The 20802-nt window shown below is 49.5% G+C and overlaps 1 protein-coding gene across 2 annotated transcripts in view; it reads right to left on the reverse strand.

Annotated features, from left to right (window-relative positions):
- The window catches only part of DNAH9 (dynein axonemal heavy chain 9), a 188418-nt gene that overhangs the window by 16172 nt on the left and 151444 nt on the right, over positions 1 to 20802 (reverse strand). For both annotated transcript variants that reach the window (XM_077254615.1, XM_077254614.1), the window contains 2 exons: positions 9278 to 9471; positions 4757 to 4905 (listed from right to left, as the gene is read on the reverse strand). In XM_077254615.1, the coding sequence (XP_077110730.1) occupies positions 4757 to 4905; positions 9278 to 9471 (343 nt within the window). The remainder of the gene's footprint in view (positions 1 to 4756; positions 4906 to 9277; positions 9472 to 20802) is intronic.

Genomic DNA, 20802 nt, shown 5'->3' on the forward strand with positions numbered 1-20802 from the left:
TCCCCAGAGCCCGGAAACGAGGAGGACGCCCTATTTCCCCCGGAGGTGACAGCGGCAAAACTCCTGACAGGTGCTGCCACCACCGGGGGGGCAACCAGACCAGTGACCACATCCACACCAACAGCATCACCATTACCCACCTCCATAACCCCCTCACCCTCTACCAAACCAGCAACCACACCACTAGACAAAGAGTTTTCCTCATCCATACCCACCACCACATTCACTCCTGCTGGACCAGTGACAACAGGGGGTGACACTTTGACCTCCGCATCATCAGGCACAAGGGGCTGAGTCTCCTCCACAGAACTGGAGGTGACCTCACCCCTGGTTTTATGTGTGCCCTCCGCATCATCAGATGATGTTTTCTGCTGCTTTACTGCTGATACCAGGCGCCGCTGATCTTTCGACGCTATGGCGCGCCGCTGTTCCTTCATATCAGCATATTGTTGACCAGCGACGCCAACACAGAACAGGACTTTGGTGGGAGGACCGAAACGCCCAGCCCCGGTAACCCCCTCACACTGCCGCCGCTTCTCAACTAAGTGATCAGCGGCAACAGCATTCAGGGGCACCGAGGCTACCGGAGCTGCCCCTGACACCGGGCTGCTCCCCCCTCCCACTGGGGAGCGCACCACAGTGTCGTGGCCTGATTTTTCGCCTGCCACCGGGCCGCCCTCACTGTCCAGCCTCTCGGCTGATGCACCTGCTGCTACGTCCCCGCTACTACAAGCAGAGACGGAGCTCTGCGCCTCACTATATTGCTTTGTAGTCTCCCCGCCCCTTTGCACCGGATCCACAGCAGAACCCGGGCTGGGCTGGGCAACGGGGCTTATACAGCGAGCTGACCCTGCAGCCGACTCAGGGGGTACAGGGAGGGGGGCATACACATAGCTTACCGCTTCCTGGAGCTTAGGTTTGATCTTCTTTACCTTTTTCTTGTGGCCCCCAGGTGCCTCCTCTGGTAAATCATCACCAAGATGGAAGTTCTGAAGGCACACTGGGGACTCCAGGAGCTTGATCTCTGCCATTAGCGCCCCTCCCTGGCCGATGTTGTCACTGTCCTCCCCAGAGCCAGCAGAACTGCGACGAGATGTCATTGTCGCCTGTCCAGCAGGGAGCTCGCTGCACGTGGCCTGTGAGTGACTAAGCAGGCTGCCAGGTGGGGCTTTCTGCTGGTCATCCTCCTTCTCATCATCATCATCATCATCCACCTGGCTCTCAGGCTGCAGCCCCATCTGCCTTTGCTCTCTGTTATCAGCCATTTCTCTAAATCGGTCTTCATTTATAAGCTTTTCTTTAAATGGTCCACTTTTTTCACGAATAAATGCTTTTCTTACCTCCAGGTCATTAATTTCAAGCTTCAGGATCTTTACCTCCGCCTGGAATTGCGTCTTCCTGGGTCTGGAGGCGCCTGCAGCTTTTGCGCTTGTGCAGCGCAGCTCCTCCCGCAGCCTTCTCAGGGTCTTACTCGCATCTTCGTACTCACGAAGGTGGCTCATGACCCGGGAGGCATAGGTGGACACAGACTCCCGGGGTCTCTGCAGCGCCCAACCCTCCTCAGTGAGGTCGGCCTCACCTCCGTGAGCACTCAGCTTTCCTCCGGAAGGGCCTTCATCCTGCACGCTAGCAGGCTTTTCCTCCATGGAAGCCTTGCGGCTTCTCTGGGTCTCTGCAGACCTGGGGGGAGTAGGAGCCACATTGCTGCGACTCCTGGTGGAGCGTCTCACCCCCGAATCCTCTGATGTGCAGGCTGGTTGCTGGTTCCTTCTGCCCCCCGCCAGCCTGGTCCGGGAAGCAGAAGCCTGGGACTTGGCTCCTTCACTCATCCCAGGAAACCCACTCCCTCCCTGGGTAAGAGAGAGAGCAGGTCCCCGGGTGGAGAGGTGGTGGTTCTCAGGAGCTCAGGAGCACACAGCAGGTTCAGTGGCGACCACACCCACAATCACCACAATGAGTAGCAGCTGAGCTGCACTCACTACTCTGAAGGTGCAGTCACTGTGCACATACATTACATTACTGATCCTGAGTTACATCCTGTAGATCTTTTATTATAAAAATGAAAAACATAACAACAATAATAGCAGAAAACATAACAAAAATATTAGCCAGAAAATAATCAGTATACTGAACACTGGTCCAGCCGCTCATTCTCTCCTCTCACACATATTATATAGTATATACAGAATAACTACTTTGACCTTCTGGTCCGGTCACCAAACAAAATAATAATAACAAATAAAATAAACAATGGCAAACAAAAACTATATACATAAACTTTTTTCTCTCTCTCTTTTTTTTTTTTTTTTTTTTATTATTATTATTATTTTTTTTTTTTAGTTTTAAATAATATAGCCACAAATTTAAACAAATATATACAATACTAAGCTATCCTCCATTCCCAACCCCCCTCACTGACCTGAGAGCTGGTCCTGCGTCTCTTGCCTCAGTCCATGTCCAACGTCCATAGGCCAGATCAGGCAGTGCCAGTTTTCCCCCAAACAACCCAGTGTCCCATAGTCCCACAAGATAAACCCACCTCCCCCCCTTTCCCACCACCCAACCTAACACCTACACCCAAATCTATATCCCCATATACAATATATACAGCAGCACACACCACAATAATCACAACTCACGAAGCCCAAGTTCGGCGCCTGCAGCCCTACATCACTGTATAATGATCAAACAAAACAAAAATCTACAGTGTCAGCAGCAGCCCACCACCAGGAAAGGAGATGACCAGACTAGGGCACACTAAAAGAAAAGCCCCTCCAGAGGACCGCAGCCCTCCGTGCGCCCAGTCTCCCATACTCCAGAGAGCGCACCTTCACCAGGTCACCGAGTATGGTCCTAAACACATCATCCACGGGGAGGATTTTTCGTTGCGTCGATACTAAGCACCGTGCGTTCCACGTGTGATACCTAACCACTGCGCTAACTAGAAATAAGGTGCAACGGTCCCGACCACCAAGGTCTCCGAATGCTCCATAGGCCCATTCCGCATAGGAGAGACCGGCCAGCCGAGACCAGCCAATGAAGGCGCCCACCCTGTTGTACACCTCTGTGTTGAAAGGACAATGAAGCAGGAAGTGGTCCATGCTTTCCAGCAAGGTACCACAATGCTCCCGAGGACAATTCCTGTCCTCAGAGCTCCTACACTTCAGATTGACCCTCACACACAGTTTCCCATGGAAGCAGCGCCAAGCCAAGTCCCAAAACTTCGAGGGGATCCGGATAGAATTCAAAAGATGTAAACCCACCCCAAGATCCCGACTTGGGCAGTCCCTGAGCGCCAGAGGCCTCTGGAAATGGGTCAACAGAACCCTATTGTCAAGGAGTTTCCTTGGCAGAGTCCTGATCTCCCACATTCCCAGACCCCACCGACGAATTACCTTCAGAACCAAGGTAGCGTAAGCCGGAAGATGTCCATGCGGTGTGCGAAGATCCTTCACTTGCCCTCCTGTCTCCCATTCCTGGAAGAAAGGCTGAAACCATCCCCTACAGGAGAATACCCACGGAGGAGCCCTCTCTTTCCAGAGGTTTGCAAAATTGATCTTAATGAAGGTATCCACAAGGAATACCACAGGGTTGACCATACCCAACCCTCCTAGTCTCCTCGTACGGTAAGTAACCTCCCTCTTGACCAGGTTCAGTCTATTCCCCTATAACAGTTGGAAGAACAAACTGTAGACCCGAGTTCAGAGAGATTCCGGCAAGATGCACACACTGCCCAGATAAATCAGTAAAGGGAGCAGGTAAGTTTTGATCAGGTTTACCCTTTCCCTTAGGGTCAAAGACCAACCCTTCCATTGGTTCACCTTCTGAGTGGCGATCTCTATCCTGCTGTCCCAATTTTGTTTGGGGTAATCCCCCTGGCCAAATTCGATGCCAAGGATTTTTGCAGAGATTTTGGGTCCTGGAAGGGTGTCTGGGAGATCAAAACCAGGATCTCCTCCTCCCAGCCAGAGACTCTCACACTTATCCCGGTTGATCTTGGACCCGGATGCCTCCGAGTAGCGATCTACCTCTGACATCAGCCACCCTGCCTCCTCGTGAGAGGAAACAAACACGGTGACATCATCGGCATACGCCACCACCCTCAGAGTCTTCCTGGGTCTGGAGGCGCCTGCAGCTTTTGCGCTTGTGCAGCGCAGCTCCTCCCGGAGCCTTCTCAGTGTCTTACTCGCATCTTCGTACTCACGAAGGTGGCTCATGACCCGGGAGGCATAGGTGGACACAGACTCCCGGGGTCTCTGCAGCGCCCAACCCTCCTCAGTGAGGTCGGCCTCACCTCCGTGAGCACTTAGCTTTCCTCCGGAAGGACCGCTATCTTGCACGCTAGCAGGCTTCTCCTCCATGGAAGCCTTGCGGCTTCTCTGGTTCTCTGCAGACCTGGGGGGAGTAGGAGCCACATTGCTGCGACTCCTAGTGGAGCGTCTCACCCCCGAATCTTCTGATGTGCAGGCTGGTTGCTGGTTCCTTCTGCCCCCCGCCAGCCTGGTCCGGGAAGCAGAAGCCTGGGACTTGGTCCCCTCATTCATCCCAGGAAACCCACTCACTCCCTGGGTAAGAGAGAGAGCAGGTCCCCGGGCGGAGAGGTGGTGGTTCCCAGGAGCTCAGGAGCACACAGCAGGCTCAGCAGCGACCGCACCCACAATCAACACAGTGAGCAGCAGCTGAGCAGAGCTGCACCCACTATCCTGCTGGAGCAGTCACTGTGTACATACATCACAAGTCACTTCTCATCTATTACCTTGTTTCTCGACATCTTTCAGAGGGTCGACACCAGGAGATAAGATGAAGAACATAGGAGTGCTCGGCCCGGACTCCTCATAAGATGCTGCAAAGTCCAGAGATCTCCCCACTACGTATTTGCTGCCCAATTTTGCCTCCACAAAATCCCTGGAAGTAAAGAAAAAGTGAAAAATATTCTTGTTAGTTGGATTTCACCAGTTTCCATCCTGCATCCTGTGAGCGCTCTGCTGTGCTGCATTAGCAGCTCTCAAGACTGCTGTACATTTCCTAGTGTGTGAACACTACAGCTTCGCAGTGCGTTGCAGCGCAGGACACTCCAGATGCTGAACAAAGGGGACATCGCCTGAGAGATAAAGGAAAAGCAGCAGAAATATTATTTAAGCAGCCATGCTCTGGGTACGAGGGGCAGCAGCCGTGCTCTGGGAATGAGGGCAGCAGTGTGAGAGCTAATGTGGGGCCACTATACAGTGTGAGAGCTCATGTGGGGGCCATTATACAGTGTGAGAGCTAATGTGGAGCCATTATACAGTGTGAGAGCTAATGTGGGGTCCATCATACAGGGTGGGAGCTAATGTGGGGCCATTATACAGTGTGAGAGCTAATGTGGGTCCATTATACAGTGTATGAGCTAATGTGGGGGCCATTAAACAGGGTGGGAGCTAATGTGGGGGCCATTAAACAGGTGGGAGCTAATGTGGGACCATTAAACAGGGTGGGAGGTAATATGGGGCCATTATACAGTGTGAGAGCTAATGGGGGCCATTATACAGTGTGAGAGCTAATGTGGGGGCCATTATTAAGTGTGAGAGCTAATGAGGGGGCCATTATGCAGTGTTGGAGCTAATGTGGGGCAATGGTACAGTGTGGAAGCTAATGTGGTGCCATTATACAGGATAGGTGCTAATGTGGGGCCCATTATACAGTGTGGGAGCTAATTTGGGGCCATTATACAGGATAGGTGCTAATGAGGGGCCATTATACAGTGTGAGAGCTAATGTGGGGCCATTATACAGTGTGTGAGGTAATGTGGGGGCCATTATACATTGTGAGAGCTAATGTGGGGGCCATTATAATTATACATTGTGAGAGCTAATGTGGGGGCCATTATACAGTGTGTGAGCTAATGTGGGGGCCATTATACATTGTGAGAGCTAATGTGGGGGCCATTATACAGTGTAAGAGCTAATGTGGGGGACATTATACATTGTGTGAGCTAATGTGCGGGCCATTATACATTGTAAGAGCTAATGTGGGGGCCATTATACAGTGTGAGAGCTAATGTGGGGGACATTATACATTGTGTGAGCTAATGTGCGGGCCATTATACAGTATGTGAGCTAATGTGGGGGCCATTATACAGTGTGTGAGCTAATGTGGGGGCCATTATACAGTGTGAGCTAATGTGGGGGCCATTATACAGTGTGTGAGCTAATGTGGGGGCCATTATACATTGTGAGAGCTAATGGGGGGGCCATTATACATTGTGAGAGCTAATGTGGGGGCCATTATACATTGTGAGAGCTAACGTGGGGGCCATTTTACAGTGTGTGAGCTAATGTGGGGGCCATTATACAGTGTGTGAGCTAATGTGGGGGCCATTATACAGTGTGTGAGCTAATGTGGGGGCCATTATACAGTGTGTGAGCTAATGTGGGGGCCATTATGCATTGTGAGCTAATGGGCCATTATACATTGTGAGAGCTAACGTGGGAGCCATTATACAGTGTGAGAGCTAATGTGGGGACCATTATACAGTGTGAGAGATAATGTGGGGCCATTATACAGTGTGAAAGCTAATGTGGGGGCCATTATACATTGTATAATGGCTCCACATTAGCTCTCACAATGTATAATGGCCCCCACATTAGCTCTCACACTGTATAATGGCTCCACATTAGCTCTCACAGTGTGAGAGCTGACAATAAAACATACAAAATCGAAGATAAATTGGATTTTACAGGAAAAAAGGTTAGGAAACATTTAGTATAATGACTTGTGTATAAGGCACGATTAAAAAGAGAAAAAAACCTGCCTCCTCCACCCCTTAATAGCCGGGCCATCTCTCACCATATTTCCCCATCACCTATGATTACAGTAGATGACAAAGTAGAGGGGGAAATAAAACTACACCCAGTGGTAGTCACGGTAAATGTAATTTTAATATTTTACTCCCTTATCTGAGCCTGTGGTGTGTCTCAGACAAATCCTGTGTAATTTATGAAGGAGGGACTCTGACTCACAAAGCTTATGTTAACAATGCAAGAACTGCCAAAAATCAGAAGGAAGAGGGACTCCGATACACCCTGTATTAGGCATAAAGGAGGGATCATACACACTGTTACAATTGTTAGGTAGTGGGACTCCTAGACTGGTAAAGCCTATGCACTAAAGACTAGGGCTGAAAAACATTCACCCCTGGGGGTATACATATATGTAAGAGAATTGTACAGATAAGCCTCATACACATCCTGTAAAAAATTATGAAGGCGGGCATCATACACCTGGAAAAATTATGAGTGAGGACTGCCCATTTACCCTCTAAATATTACAAGAGAGGACCGCCTGTTAACCCTCTAAAAATTACAAGCAAGGGCCCCTGACGAAGGCAGTGTGCCGAAACGCGCGTTGGGGAGGACGCCATGCAGGAGCCTGAGATCTGCACTGCTGCTGTAAGTTACACTCCACTTTGGACAGACTTCCTTACATTCCTTCCTTAATTTTTTCAATTTTAATTAAAAAAACCTGAGATATCACATGGTCATAAGTCGTCAGACCCTTTGCTCAGACACTCATATTTAAGTCACATGCTGTCCATTTCCTTGTGATCCTCCTTGAGATGGTTCTGCTCCTTCATTGGAGTCCAGCTGTGTGTAATTAAACTGATAGGACTTGATTTGGAAAGGCGCACACCTGTCTATATAAGATCTCACAGCTCACAGTGCATGTCAGACCAAATGAGAATCATGAGGTCAAAGGAACTGGCCAAGGAGCTCAGAGACAGAATTGTGGCAAGGCACAGATCTGGCCAAGGTTACAACAGAATTTCTGCAGTATTCAAGGTTCCTAAGAGCACAGTGGCCTCCATAATCCTTAAATGGAAGACGTTTGAGAACACCAGAAGTCTTCCTAGACCTGGCCGTCCAGCCAAACTGAGCAATCGTGGGAGAAGTGCCTTGGTGAGAGAGGTAAAGAAGAATCCCAAGATCACTGTGGCTGAGCTCTACAGATGCAGTAGGGAGATAGTTGACTTTGTGGAACTTTCTCCTATCACTGCAGCCCTCTACCAGTCGGGCCTTTATGGCAGAGTGGACCGACGGAAGCCTCTCCTCAGTGCAACACATATGAAAGCCACATAGAGTTTGCTAAAAAAAAACAAACACATGAAGGACTCCCAGACTATGAGAAATAAGATTCTCTGGTCTGATGAGATGAACAAAGACCTTTATGGTGATAATTCTAAGCGGTATGTGTGGAGAAAACCAGGCACTGCTCATCACCTGCCCAATACAATCCCTACAGTGAAACATGGTGGTGGCAGCATTATGCTATGGGGTGTTTTTCAGCTGCAGGGACAGAACGACTGGTTGCCATTGAAGGAAACATGAATGTGGCTAAATACAGAGATATCCTGGATGAAAACCTCTTCCAGAGTGCTAGGACCTCAGACTTGGCCGAAGGTTCACCTTCCAACAAGACAATGACCCTAAGCACACAGTTAAAATAACAAAGAAGCGGCTTCAGAACAACTCTGTGCCCATTCTTGACTGGCCCAGCCAGAGCCCTGACCTAAACCCAAGTGAGCATCTCTGGAGAGACCTGAAAATTGCGTCCACCAATGTTCACCATCCAACCTGACGGAACTGGAGAGGATCTGCAAGGAAGAATGGCAGAGGATCCCCAAATCCAGGTGTGAAACACTTGTTGCATCATTCCCAAGAAGACTCATGGCTGTACTAGCTCAAAAGGGGCTTCTACTCAATACTGAGCCAAGGGGCTGAATACTTATGACCATGTGATATTTCAGTTTTTCTTTTTTAATAAATTTGCACAAATTTCTACATTTCTGTTGTTTTTCAGTCAAGATGGGGTGCAGAGTGTACATTAATGAGAAACAAATGAACGTTATAGAATTTACCAAATGGCTGCAATGAAACAGAGTGAAAAATTTAAAGGGGTCTGACTACTTTCTGTGCCCACTGTATATCTGTGCTGCAGGACAGAGATCTACCACTATATGTCACCATACGGCGGTATTATCAGTGTCGGCCTTTGTATAGAGATTCATTTTCAGGAGCAGCGCGGTCATCGGCTAACGTTCCCCTATATCTTAGGACGCTACCATAATTTTAATCAGGATTACCGGTTAGAGGGTCCCTCAGATGTTTCGCCCCCCCTGGGCTGAACCCCAGTGGCACCTCTGCAGAGAGGAGAATCCGTTCCTTCATGTGAACGGAGGACTGCAGATGTGTACAACATAACTACCTGTAGCGCCCAATACAATGTGAGCGGCAGTCCTCACCTGACGGCGTAGGTCATCCGGTCAGGGCGCAGCGCCCTCATCATGCAGAGCCTCTGCAGGGCGCTCTTGTTCTTCCATTCTTGGGGGAACTTTTCCTTCTCCGGACATTCAGACTCTACAAACTTCTTCCAACGCTTTGCTGAACCTTCTATGTCTCGATCCAGGTTCCTGAACTCGTCCATGGTTGACAGAGCCTACAGCAAGCAGAGGATGGTGAGGAGGTCGTACTCATCCTGGGCCTCCTGATACATGACAGTGCAGAGGACACAAGGAGCCGATGCTGCAGTTTGGGCAACACTCGACTATGCACCTGCGTCTGTGGCCCCCATTAGACTGCAGATGTGAGGGGGCACTGTACAGGAGCGGGCGCTGCAGCTGTGAGACAGCACTGGACGGGCACCATGCATAATTACTCCTGAGGGGCAGAGGAGACGAGAGAGCGCGACCCTCCAAGACACTGACCTCCGGATTACACATATGGACTGACATTTCACTCTCTACTCCATTATTTCCTTTACAGTTCCCGACTGGCTCAAGGCGAATTGTACAGACCACTCTATAGCGCCCCTGTACAGCGGGGGACAACCTATGTCAGTATGTACAGCGGGGGACGTCCTTTGTTAGTATGTACAGCGGGGGACGTCCTGTGTCGTATGTATGTACAGCAGGGGACGTCCTTTGTTAGTATGTACAGCGGGGGACGTCCTGTGTCGGTATGTATGTACAGCGGGGGACGTCCTTTGTTAGTATGTACAGCGGGGGACGTCCTTTGTTAGTATGTACAGCGGGGGACGTCCTGTGTCGGTATGTATGCACAGCGGGGGGCGTCCTTTGTTAGTATGTACAGCGGGGGACGTCCTGTGTCGGAATGTATGTACAGCAGGGGACGTCCTGTGTCGTATGTATGTACAGATGAGGACGTCCCGTGTCGGTATGTATGTACAGCAGGGGACGTCCTGTGTCGTATATCTGTACAGCGGGGGACGTCCTTTGTTAGTATGTACAGCGGGGGACGTCCTGTGTCGTATGTATGTACAGCGGGGGACGTCCTTTGTTAGTATGTACAGCGGGTGACGTCCTGTGTCGGTATGTATGTACAGCGGGGGACGTCCTTTGTTAGTATGTACAGCGGGGGACGTCCTGTGTCGGAATGTATGTACAGCAGGGGACGTCCTGTGTCGTATGTATGTACAGAGGAGGACGTCCTGTGTCGGTATGTATGTACAGTGGGGGACGTCCTTTGTAAGTATGTACAGCGGGGGACGTCCTTTGTTAGTATGTACAGCGGGGGACGTCCTGTGTCGGTATGTATGTACAGTGGGGGACGTCCTTTGTTAGTATGTACAGCGGGGGACGTCCTGTGTCAGTATGTATGTACAGCGGGGGACATCCTGTGTCGGTATGTATGTACAGCGGGGGACGTCCTGTGTCGGTATGTATGTACAGCAGGGGACGTCCTGTGTCGTATGTATGTACAGAGGAGGACGTCCTGTGTCGGTATGTATGTACAGCGGGGGACATCCTGTGTCGGTATGTATGTACAGTGGGGGATGTCCTTTGTTAGTATGTACAGCGGGGGACGTCCTGTGTCAGTATGTATGTACAGCGGGTGACGTCCTGTGTCGGTATGTATGTACAGCGGGGGACATCCTGTGTCGGTATGTATGTACAGCGGGGGACGTCCTGTGTTGGTATGTATGTACAGCGGGGGACGTCCTTTGTTAGTATGTACAGCGGGGGACGTCCTGTTTCGGTATGTATGTACAGCGGGGGACGTCCTTTGTTGGTATGTACAGCGGGGGACGTCCTGTGTCGGTATGTATGTACAGCAGGGGACGTCCTGTGTCGTATGTATGTACAGAGGAGGACGTCCTGTGTCGGTATGTATGTACAGTGGGGGACGTCCTTTGTTAGTATGTACAGCGGGGGACGTCCTGTGTCGGTATGTATGTACAGCGGGGGACATCCTTTGTTAGTATGTACAGCGGGGGACGTCCTGTGTCGGTATGTATGTACAGCGGGGGACGTCCATTGTTAGTATGTACAGCGGAGGACGTCCTGTGTCGGTATGTATGTACAGTGGGGGACGTCCTTTGTTAGTATGTACAGCGGGGGACGTCCTGTGTCGGTATGTATGTACAGTGGGGACGTCCTTTGTAAGTATGTACAGCGGGGGACGTCCTTTGTTAGTATGTACAGCGGGGGACGTCCTGTGTCGGTATGTATGTACAGTGGGGGACGTCCTTTGTTAGTATGTACAGCGGGGGACGTCCTGTGTCAGTATGTATGTACAGCGGGTGACGTCCTGTGTCGGTATGTATGTACAGCGGGGGACGTCCTGTGTCGGTATGTATGTACAGCAGGGGACGTCCTGTGTCGATATGTATGTACAGCAGGGGACATCCTGTGTCGTATGTATGTACAGAGGAGGACGTCCTGTGTCGGTATGTATGTACAGTGGGGGACGTCCTTTGTAAGTATGTACAGCGGGGGACGTCCTTTGTTAGTATGTACAGCGGGGGACGTCCTGTGTTGGTATGTATGTACAGTGGGGGACGTTGTTATGGTTCTCAATGGCAAGAGAACATAGCCCAGCAAACATAAGTACTAGCTCTTGGAAGGATGGAAACTAAACTGACCATGAACTAAACCTGCCGCACAACTAACAGTAGCCGGGTAGCGTTGCCTACGTTTTTTATCCCTAGACGCCCAGCGCCGGCCGGAGGACTAACTAATCCTGGCAGAGGAAAATATAGTCCTGGCTCACCTCTAGAGAAATTTCCCCGATAGGCAGACAGAGGCCCCCACATATATTGGCGGTGATTTTAGATGAAATGACCAACGTAGTATGAAAATAGGTTTAGCAAAATTGAGGTCCGCTTACTAGATAGCAGGAAGACAGAAAGGGCACTTTCATGGTCAGCTGAAAACCCTATCAAAATACCATCCTGAAATTACTTTAAGACTCTAGTATTAACTCATAACATCAGAGTGGCAATTTCAGATCACAAGAGCTTTCCAGACACAGAAACGAAACTACAGCTGTGAACTGGAACAAAATGCAAAAACAAACGAGGACTAAAGTCCAACTTAGCTGGGAGTAGTCTAGCAGCAGGAACATGCACAGAAAGGCTTCTGATTACAATGTTGACCGGCATGGAAGTGACAGAGGAGCAAGGTTAAATAGCGACTCCCACATCCTGATGGAAACAGGTGAACAGAGGGGATGATGCACACCAGTTCAATTCCACCAGTGGCCACCGGGGGAGCCCAAAATCCAATTTCACAACAGTACCCCCCCCTCAAGGAGGGGGCACCGAACCCTCACCAGAACCACCAGGGTGATCAGGATGAGCCCTATGAAAGGCACGGACCAGATCGGAGGCATGAACATCAGAGGCAGTAACCCAAGAATTATCCTCCTGACCGTATCCCTTCCATTTGACCAGATACTGGAGTTTCCATCTGGAAACACGGGAGTCCAAGATTTTTTCCACAACGTACTCCAACTCGCCCTCAACCAACACCGGAGCAGGAGGCTCAACGGAAGGCACAACCGGTACCTCATACCTGCGCAACAATGACCGATGAAAAACATTATGAATAGAAAAAGATGCAGGGAGGTCCAAACGGAAGGACACAGGGTTAAGAATCTCCAATATCTTGTACGGGCCGATGAACCGAGGCTTAAACTTAGGAGAAGAAACCCTCATAGGGACAAAACGAGAAGACAACCACACCAAGTCCCCAACACAAAGCCGAGGACCAACCCGACGCCGGCGGTTGGCAAAAAGCTGAGTCTTCTCCTGGGACAACTTCAAATTGTCCACTACCTGCCCCCAAATCTGATGCAACCTCTCCACCACAGCATCCACCCCAGGACAATCCGAAGATTCCACCTGACCAGAAGAAAATCGAGGATGAAACCCCGAATTACAGAAAAAAGGAGACACCAAGGTGGCAGAGCTGGCCCGATTATTGAGGGCAAACTCCGCTAAAGGCAAAAAAGCAACCCAATCATCCTGATCTGCAGACACAAAACACCTCAAATATGTCTCCAAGGTCTGATTCGTCCGCTCGGTCTGGCCATTAGTCTGAGGATGGAAAGCAGACGAGAAAGACAAATCTATGCCCATCCTAGCACAGAATGCTCGCCAAAATCTAGACACGAATTGGGTTCCTCTGTCAGAAACGATATTCTCCGGAATACCATGCAAACGGACCACATTTTGAAAAAACAGAGGAACCAACTCGGAAGAAGAAGGCAACTTAGGCAGGGGAACCAAATGGACCATCTTAGAGAAACGGTCACACACCACCCAGATGACAGACATCTTCTGAGAAACAGGAAGATCCGAAATAAAATCCATAGAGATGTGCGTCCAGGGCCTCTTCGGGATAGGCAAGGGCAACAACAATCCACTAGCCCGAGAACAACAAGGCTTGGCCCGAGCACAAACGTCACAAGACTGCACAAAGCCTCGCACATCTCGAGACAGGGAAGGCCACCAGAAGGACCTTGCCACCAAATCCCTGGTACCAAAGATTCCAGGATGACCTGTCAACGCAGAAGAATGAACCTCAGAAATGACTTTACTGGTCCAATCATCAGGAACAAACAGTCTACCAGGTGGGCAACGATCAGGTCTATCCGCCTGAAACTCCTGCAAGGCCCGCTGCAGGTCTGGAGAAACGGCAGACAATATCACTCCATCCTTAAGGATACCTGTAGGTTCAGAGTTACCAGGGGAGTCAGGCTCAAAACTCCTAGAAAGGGCATCCGCCTTAACATTCTTAGAACCCGGCAGGTAGGACACCACAAAATTAAACCGAGAGAAAAACAACGACCAGCGCGCCTGTCTAGGATTCAGGCGTCTGGCGGACTCAAGATAAATTAGATTTTTGTGGTCAGTCAATACCACCACCTGATGTCTAGCCCCCTCAAGCCAATGACGCCACTCCTCAAAAGCCCACTTCATGGCCAAAAGCTCCCGATTCCCAACATCATAATTCCGCTCGGCGGGCGAAAATTTACGCGAGAAAAAGGCACAAGGTCTCATCACGGAACAATCGGAACTTCTCTGCGACAAAACTGCCCCAGCTCCGATTTCAGAAGCGTCGACCTCAACCTGAAAAGGAAGAGCAACATCAGGCTGACGCAACACAGGGGCGGAAGAAAAGCGGCGCTTAAGCTCCCGAAAGGCCTCCACAGCAGCAGGGGACCAATCAGCAACATCAGCCCCCTTCTTAGTCAAATCAGTCAATGGTTTAACAACATCAGAAAAACCAGCAATAAATCGACGATAAAAGTTAGCAAAGCCCAAAAATTTCTGAAGACTCTTAAGAGAAGAGGGTTGCGTCCAATCACAAATAGCCTGAACCTTGACAGGATCCATCTCGATGGAAGAGGGGGAAAAAATATATCCCAAAAAGGAAATCTTTTGTACCCCAAAAACGCACTTAGAACCCTTCACACACAAGGAATTAGACCGCAAAACCTGAAAAACCCTCCTGACCTGCTGGACATGAGAGTCCCAGTCATCCGAAAAAATCAAAATATCATCCAGATACACAATCATAAATTTATCCAAATAATCACGGAAAATGTCATGCATAAAGGACTGAAAGACTGAAGGGGCATTTGAAAGACCAAAAGGCATCACCAAATACTCAAAGTGGCCCTCGGGCGTATTAAATGCGGTCTTCCACTCATCCCCCTGCTTAATTCGCACCAAATTATACGCCCCACGGAGATCTATCTTAGAGAACCACTTGGCCCCCTTTATGCGAGCAAACAAATCAGTCAGCAGTGGCAACGGATATTGATATTTAACCGTGATTTTATTCAAAAGCCGATAATCAATACACGGTCTTAAAGAGCCATCTTTCTTAGCCACAAAGAAAAAACCGGCTCCTAAGGGAGATGACGAAGGACGAATATGTCCCTTTTCCAAGGACTCCTTTATATATTCTCGCATAGCAGCATGTTCAGGCACAGACAGATTAAATAAACGACCCTTAGGGTATTTACTACCCGGAATCAAATCTATGGCACAATCGCACTCCCGGTGCGGAGGTAATGAACCAAGCTTAGGTTCTTCAAAAACGTCACGATATTCAGTCAAGAATTCAGGAATCTCAGAGGGAATAGATGATGAAATGGAAACCACAGGTACATCCCCATGCGTCCCCTTACATCCCCAGCTTAACACAGACATAGCTTTCCAGTCAAGGACTGGGTTATGAGATTGCAGCCATGGCAATCCAAGCACCAACACATCATGTAGGTTATACAGCACAAGAAAGCGAATAATCTCCTGATGATCCGGATTAATCCGCATAGTTACTTGTGTCCAGTATTGTGGTTTATTACTAGCCAATGGGGTGGAGTCAATCCCCTTCAGGGGTATAGGAGTTTCAAGAGGCTCCAAATCATACCCACAGCGTTTGGCAAAGGACCAATCCATAAGACTCAAAGCGGCGCCAGAGTCGACATAGGCATCCGCGGTAATAGATGATAAAGAACAAATCAGGGTCACAGATAGAATAAACTTAGACTGTAAAGTGCCAATTGAAACAGACTTATCAAGCTTCTTAGTACGCTTAGAGCATGCTGATATAACATGAGTTGAATCACCGCAATAGAAGCACAACCCATTTTTTCGTCTTAAATTCTGCCGTTCACTTCTGGACAGAATTCTATCACATTGCATATTCTCTGGCGTCTTCTCAGTAGACACCGCCAAATGGTGCACAGGTTTGCGCTCCCGCAGACGCCTATCGATCTGGATAGCCATTGTCATGGACTCATTCAGACCCGCAGGCACAGGGAACCCCACCATAACATCCTTAATGGCATCAGAGAGACCCTCTCTGAAATTCGCCGCCAGGGCGCACTCATTCCACTGAGTAAGCACAGCCCATTTACGGAATTTCTGGCAGTATATTTCAGCTTCGTCTTGCCCCTGAGATAGGGACATCAAGGCCTTTTCCGCCTGAAGCTCTAACTGAGGTTCCTCATAAAGCAACCCCAAGGCCAGAAAAAACGCATCCACATTGAGCAACGCAGGATCCCCTGGAGCCAATGCAAAAGCCCAATCCTGAGGGTCGCCCCGGAGCAAGGAAATCACAATCCTGACCTGCTGAGCAGGATCTCCAGCAGAGCGAGATTTCAGGGACAAAAACAACTTGCAATTATTTTTGAAATTTTGAAAGCAAGATCTATTCCCCGAGAAAAATTCAGGCAAAGGAATTCTAGGTTCAGATATAGGAACATGAACAACAAAATCTTGTAAATTTTGAACTTTCGTGGTGAGATTATTCAAACCTGCAGCTAAACTCTGAATATCCATTTTAAACAGGTGAACACAGAGCCATTCCAGGATTAGAAGGAGAGAGAGAGAGAGAGAAAGGCTGCAATATAGGCAGACTTGCAAGAGATTCAATTACAAGCACACTCAGAACTGAAGGGAAGGGAAAAAAAAAAAAAAAAAAATCTTCAGCAGACTTCTCTTTTCTCTCCTTTCTCTGTCAATTAATTTAACCCTTTTTGGCCGGTCAAACTGTTATGGTTCTCAATGGCAAGAGAACATAGCCCAGCAAACATAAGTACTAGCTCTTGGAAGGATGGAAACTAAACTGACCATGAACTAAACCTGCCGCACAACTAACAGTAGCCGGGTAGCGTTGCCTACGTTTTTTATCCCTAGACGCCCAGCGCCGGCCGGAGGACTAACTAATCCTGGCAGAGGAAAATATAGTCCTGGCTCACCTCTAGAGAAATTTCCCCGATAGGCAGACAGAGGCCCCCACATATATTGGCGGTGATTTTAGATGAAATGACCAACGTAGTATGAAAATAGGTTTAGCAAAATTGAGGTCCGCTTACTAGATAGCAGGAAGACAGAAAGGGCACTTTCATGGTCAGCTGAAAACCCTATCAAAATACCATCCTGAAATTACTTTAAGACTCTAGTATTAACTCATAACATCAGAGTGGCAATTTCAGATCACAAGAGCTTTCCAGACACAGAAACGAAACTACAGCTGTGAACTGGAACAAAATGCAAAAACAAACGAGGACTAAAGTCCAACTTAGCTGGGAGTAGTCTAGCAGCAGGAACATGCACAGAAAGGCTTCTGATTACAATGTTGACCGGCATGGAAGTGACAGAGGAGCAAGGTTAAATAGCGACTCCCACATCCTGATGGAAACAGGTGAACAGAGGGGATGATGCACACCAGTTCAATTCCACCAGTGGCCACCGGGGGAGCCCAAAATCCAATTTCACAACAGGACGTCCTTTGTTAGTATGTACAGCGGGGGATGTCCTGTGTCAGTATGTATGTACAGCGGGTGACGTCCTGTGTCGGTATGTATGTACAGCGGGGGACATCATGTGTCGGTATGTATGTACAGCGGGGGACGTCCTGTGTTGGTATGTATGTACAGCAGGGGACGTCCTGTGTCGGTATGTATGTACAGAGGAGGACGTCCTGTGTCGGTATGTATGTACAGCAGGGGACGTCCTGTGTCGGTATGTATGTACAGCGGGGACGTCCTGTGTCGGTATGTATGTACAGTGGGGGACATCCTTTGTTAGTATGTACAGCGGTGGACGTCCTTTGTAAGTATGTACAGCGGGGGACGTCCTTTGTTAGTATGTACAGCGGGGGACATCCTGTGTCGGTATGTATGTACAGCAGGGGACGTCCTGTGTCGGTATGTATGTACAGCGGGGGACATCCTGTGTCAGTATGTATGTACAGCGGGGGACGTCCTGTGTCGGTATGTCTGTACAGCGGGGGACGTCCTGTGTCGGTATGTATGTACAGCGGGGGACGTCCTGTGTCGGTATGTATGTACAGCAGGGGACGTCCTGTGTTGGTATGTACAGCGGGGGACATCCTGTGTCTGTATGTATGTACAGCGGGGGACGTCCTGTGTCGGTATGTATGTACAGCGGGGGATGTCCTGTGTCGGTATGTATGTACAGCAGGGGACGTCCTGTGTCAGTATGTATGTACAGCGGGGGACATCCTGTGTCGGTATGTATGTACAGCAGGGGACGTCCTGTGTCGGTATGTATGTACAGCAGGGGACATCCTGTGTCGGTATGTATGTACGTACAGCGGGGGACGTCCTGTGTCGGTATGTATGTACAGCGGGGGACGTCCTGTGTCGGTATGTATGTACAGCGGGGGACGTCCTGTGTCGGCATGTATGTACAGCGGGGGACGTCCTGTGTCGGTATGTATGTACAGCGGGGGACGTCCTGTGTCGATATGTATGTACAGCGGGGGACGTCCTGTGTCGGTATGTATGTACAGCGGGGGACGTCCTGTGTCGGTATGTATGTACAGCGGGGGACGTCCTGTGTCTGTATGTACAGCGGGGGACGTCCTGTGTCGGTATGTATGTACAGCGGGGGACGTCCTGTGTATGTATGTACAGCGGGGGACGTCCTGTGTCAGTATGTATGTACAGCGGGGGACGTCCTGTGTCGGTATGTATGTACAGCGGGGGACTGTTGTGAATTCCGCTCTTGGGCTCCCTCCGGTGGTTATAAGTAGCATTTTTGTGAGTTCTGCTATTGGGCTCCCTCCTGTGGTTTTGAGTGGTATGGCTGCTTCTTGGATTTAGCATCAGCAGCTGTTTTCACTGATCGTCTTTCTGGCTCTGCTATATTAGTCTGGCCTTTTCCCTAATTCAATGTCAGTTGTCAATTGTTGAGCTTGGAGTCATGGCTCTCTGAGGATTTCCCTGATACTCTGACCATTTCAGCAAAGCTAAGTCCTTGCTTGTCTTTTTGCAGTTCACTTGTTGTGGACTTTGTTGCTAAGCACTTTCTATGTTTTGCTCATTTGTCCAGCTTATCAGTATGTATCTAGTCAGCTAAGCTGGAAGCTCTGGGCAGCAGAGTTTGTCCTCCACACCTTTAGCCAGGTGTGGAGATTTTTGCATTTCTCTGCGGTGGACTTTTTCTAGTTTTTATTACTGACCGCACAGTGTTCTGTCCTGTACTAATTCTTTCTAGCTAGTAGTGGCCTCCTTTGCTAAATCTTGTTTCATACTACGTATGTCATTTCCTTCTCCTCTCACAGTCATTATTTGTGGGGGGCTGTCCTATCCTTTGGGGATTTTCTCTGAGGCAAGATAGCTTTCCTGCTTCTACCTTTAGGGGTAGCTAGATCTCCGGCTGTGACGAGGTGTCCAGGGAGTGACAGGAACATCCCACGGCTACTGCTAGTGTCTGTGTTAAGATCAGGAACTGCGGTCGGTATAGTTACCACCTGCTCAGAGCTAGTCGCATGTCGCTCCTAAATCACCAGTCCATAACAGTACAACTGGCCAAAAATGAGCTGAATGCATCTCAAAAGAAGGAAAAGAAAAAGAGTTCTGAGCCATTTTTTTTTTCTTTAGTCTGTTTTGTCTTTTTCCTTCCTCTTAATCTCTGGGTGATTCAGGATTTGGATGCGGGCATGGATGTTCAGGGGTTGTTTTCTCGTGTGGATCAGCTTGCTGCAAGAGTACAGAGTATTCAAGATTATGTTGTTCAGACTCCGGCCTTAGAGCCTAGAATTCCTACTCCAGATTTGTTTTACGGGGATAGATCCTGTGTCGGTATGTACAGCGGGGGACATCCTGTGTATGTATGTACAGCAGGGGACATCCTGTGTCGGTATGTATGTACAGCGGGGGGACATCCTGTGTATGTATGTACAGCAGGGGACATCCTGTGTCGGTATGTATGTACAGCGGGGGACATCCTGTGTATGTATGTACAGCAGGGGACATCCTGTGTCGGTATGTATGTACAGCAGGGGACATCCTGTGTCGGTATGTATGTACAGCGGGGGGACATCCTGTGTCGATATGTATGTACAGCGGGGGACGTCCTGTGTCGGTATGTATGTACATCGGGGACGTCCTGTGTCGGTATGTATGTACAGCGGGGGACGTCCTGTGTCGGTATGTATGTACAGCGGGGGACGTCCTGTGTCGGTATGTATGTACAGCGGGGGACGTCCTGTGTCGGTATGTATGTACAGCGGGGGACATCCTGTGTCGGTATGTATGTACAGCGGGGGACGTCCTGTGTCGGTATGTATGTACAGCGGGGGACGTTCTGTGTTGGTATGTATGTACATCGGGGACGTCCTGTGTCGGTATGTATGTACAGTGGGGGACGTCCTGTGTCTGTATGTATGTACAGCGGGGGACGTCCTGTGTCGGTATGTATGTACAGCGGGGGACGTCCTGTGTCGGTATGTATGTACAGCGGGGGACATCCTGTGTCGGTATGTATGTACAGCGGGGGACATCCTGTGTCGGTATGTATGTACAGCGGGGGACGTCCTGTGTCGGTATGTATGTACAGCGGGGGACGTCCTGTGTCGGTATGTATGTACAGCGGGGGACGTCCTGTGTCGGTATGTATGTACAGCGGGGGACGTCCTGTGTCGGTATGTATGTACAGCGGGGGACGTCCTGTGTCGGTATGTATGTACAGCGGGGGACGTCC

This window comes from Ranitomeya variabilis, chromosome 4 (genome assembly GCF_051348905.1).
Source record: "Ranitomeya variabilis isolate aRanVar5 chromosome 4, aRanVar5.hap1, whole genome shotgun sequence".
Classification (NCBI taxonomy): Eukaryota; Metazoa; Chordata; class Amphibia; order Anura; family Dendrobatidae; genus Ranitomeya; species Ranitomeya variabilis.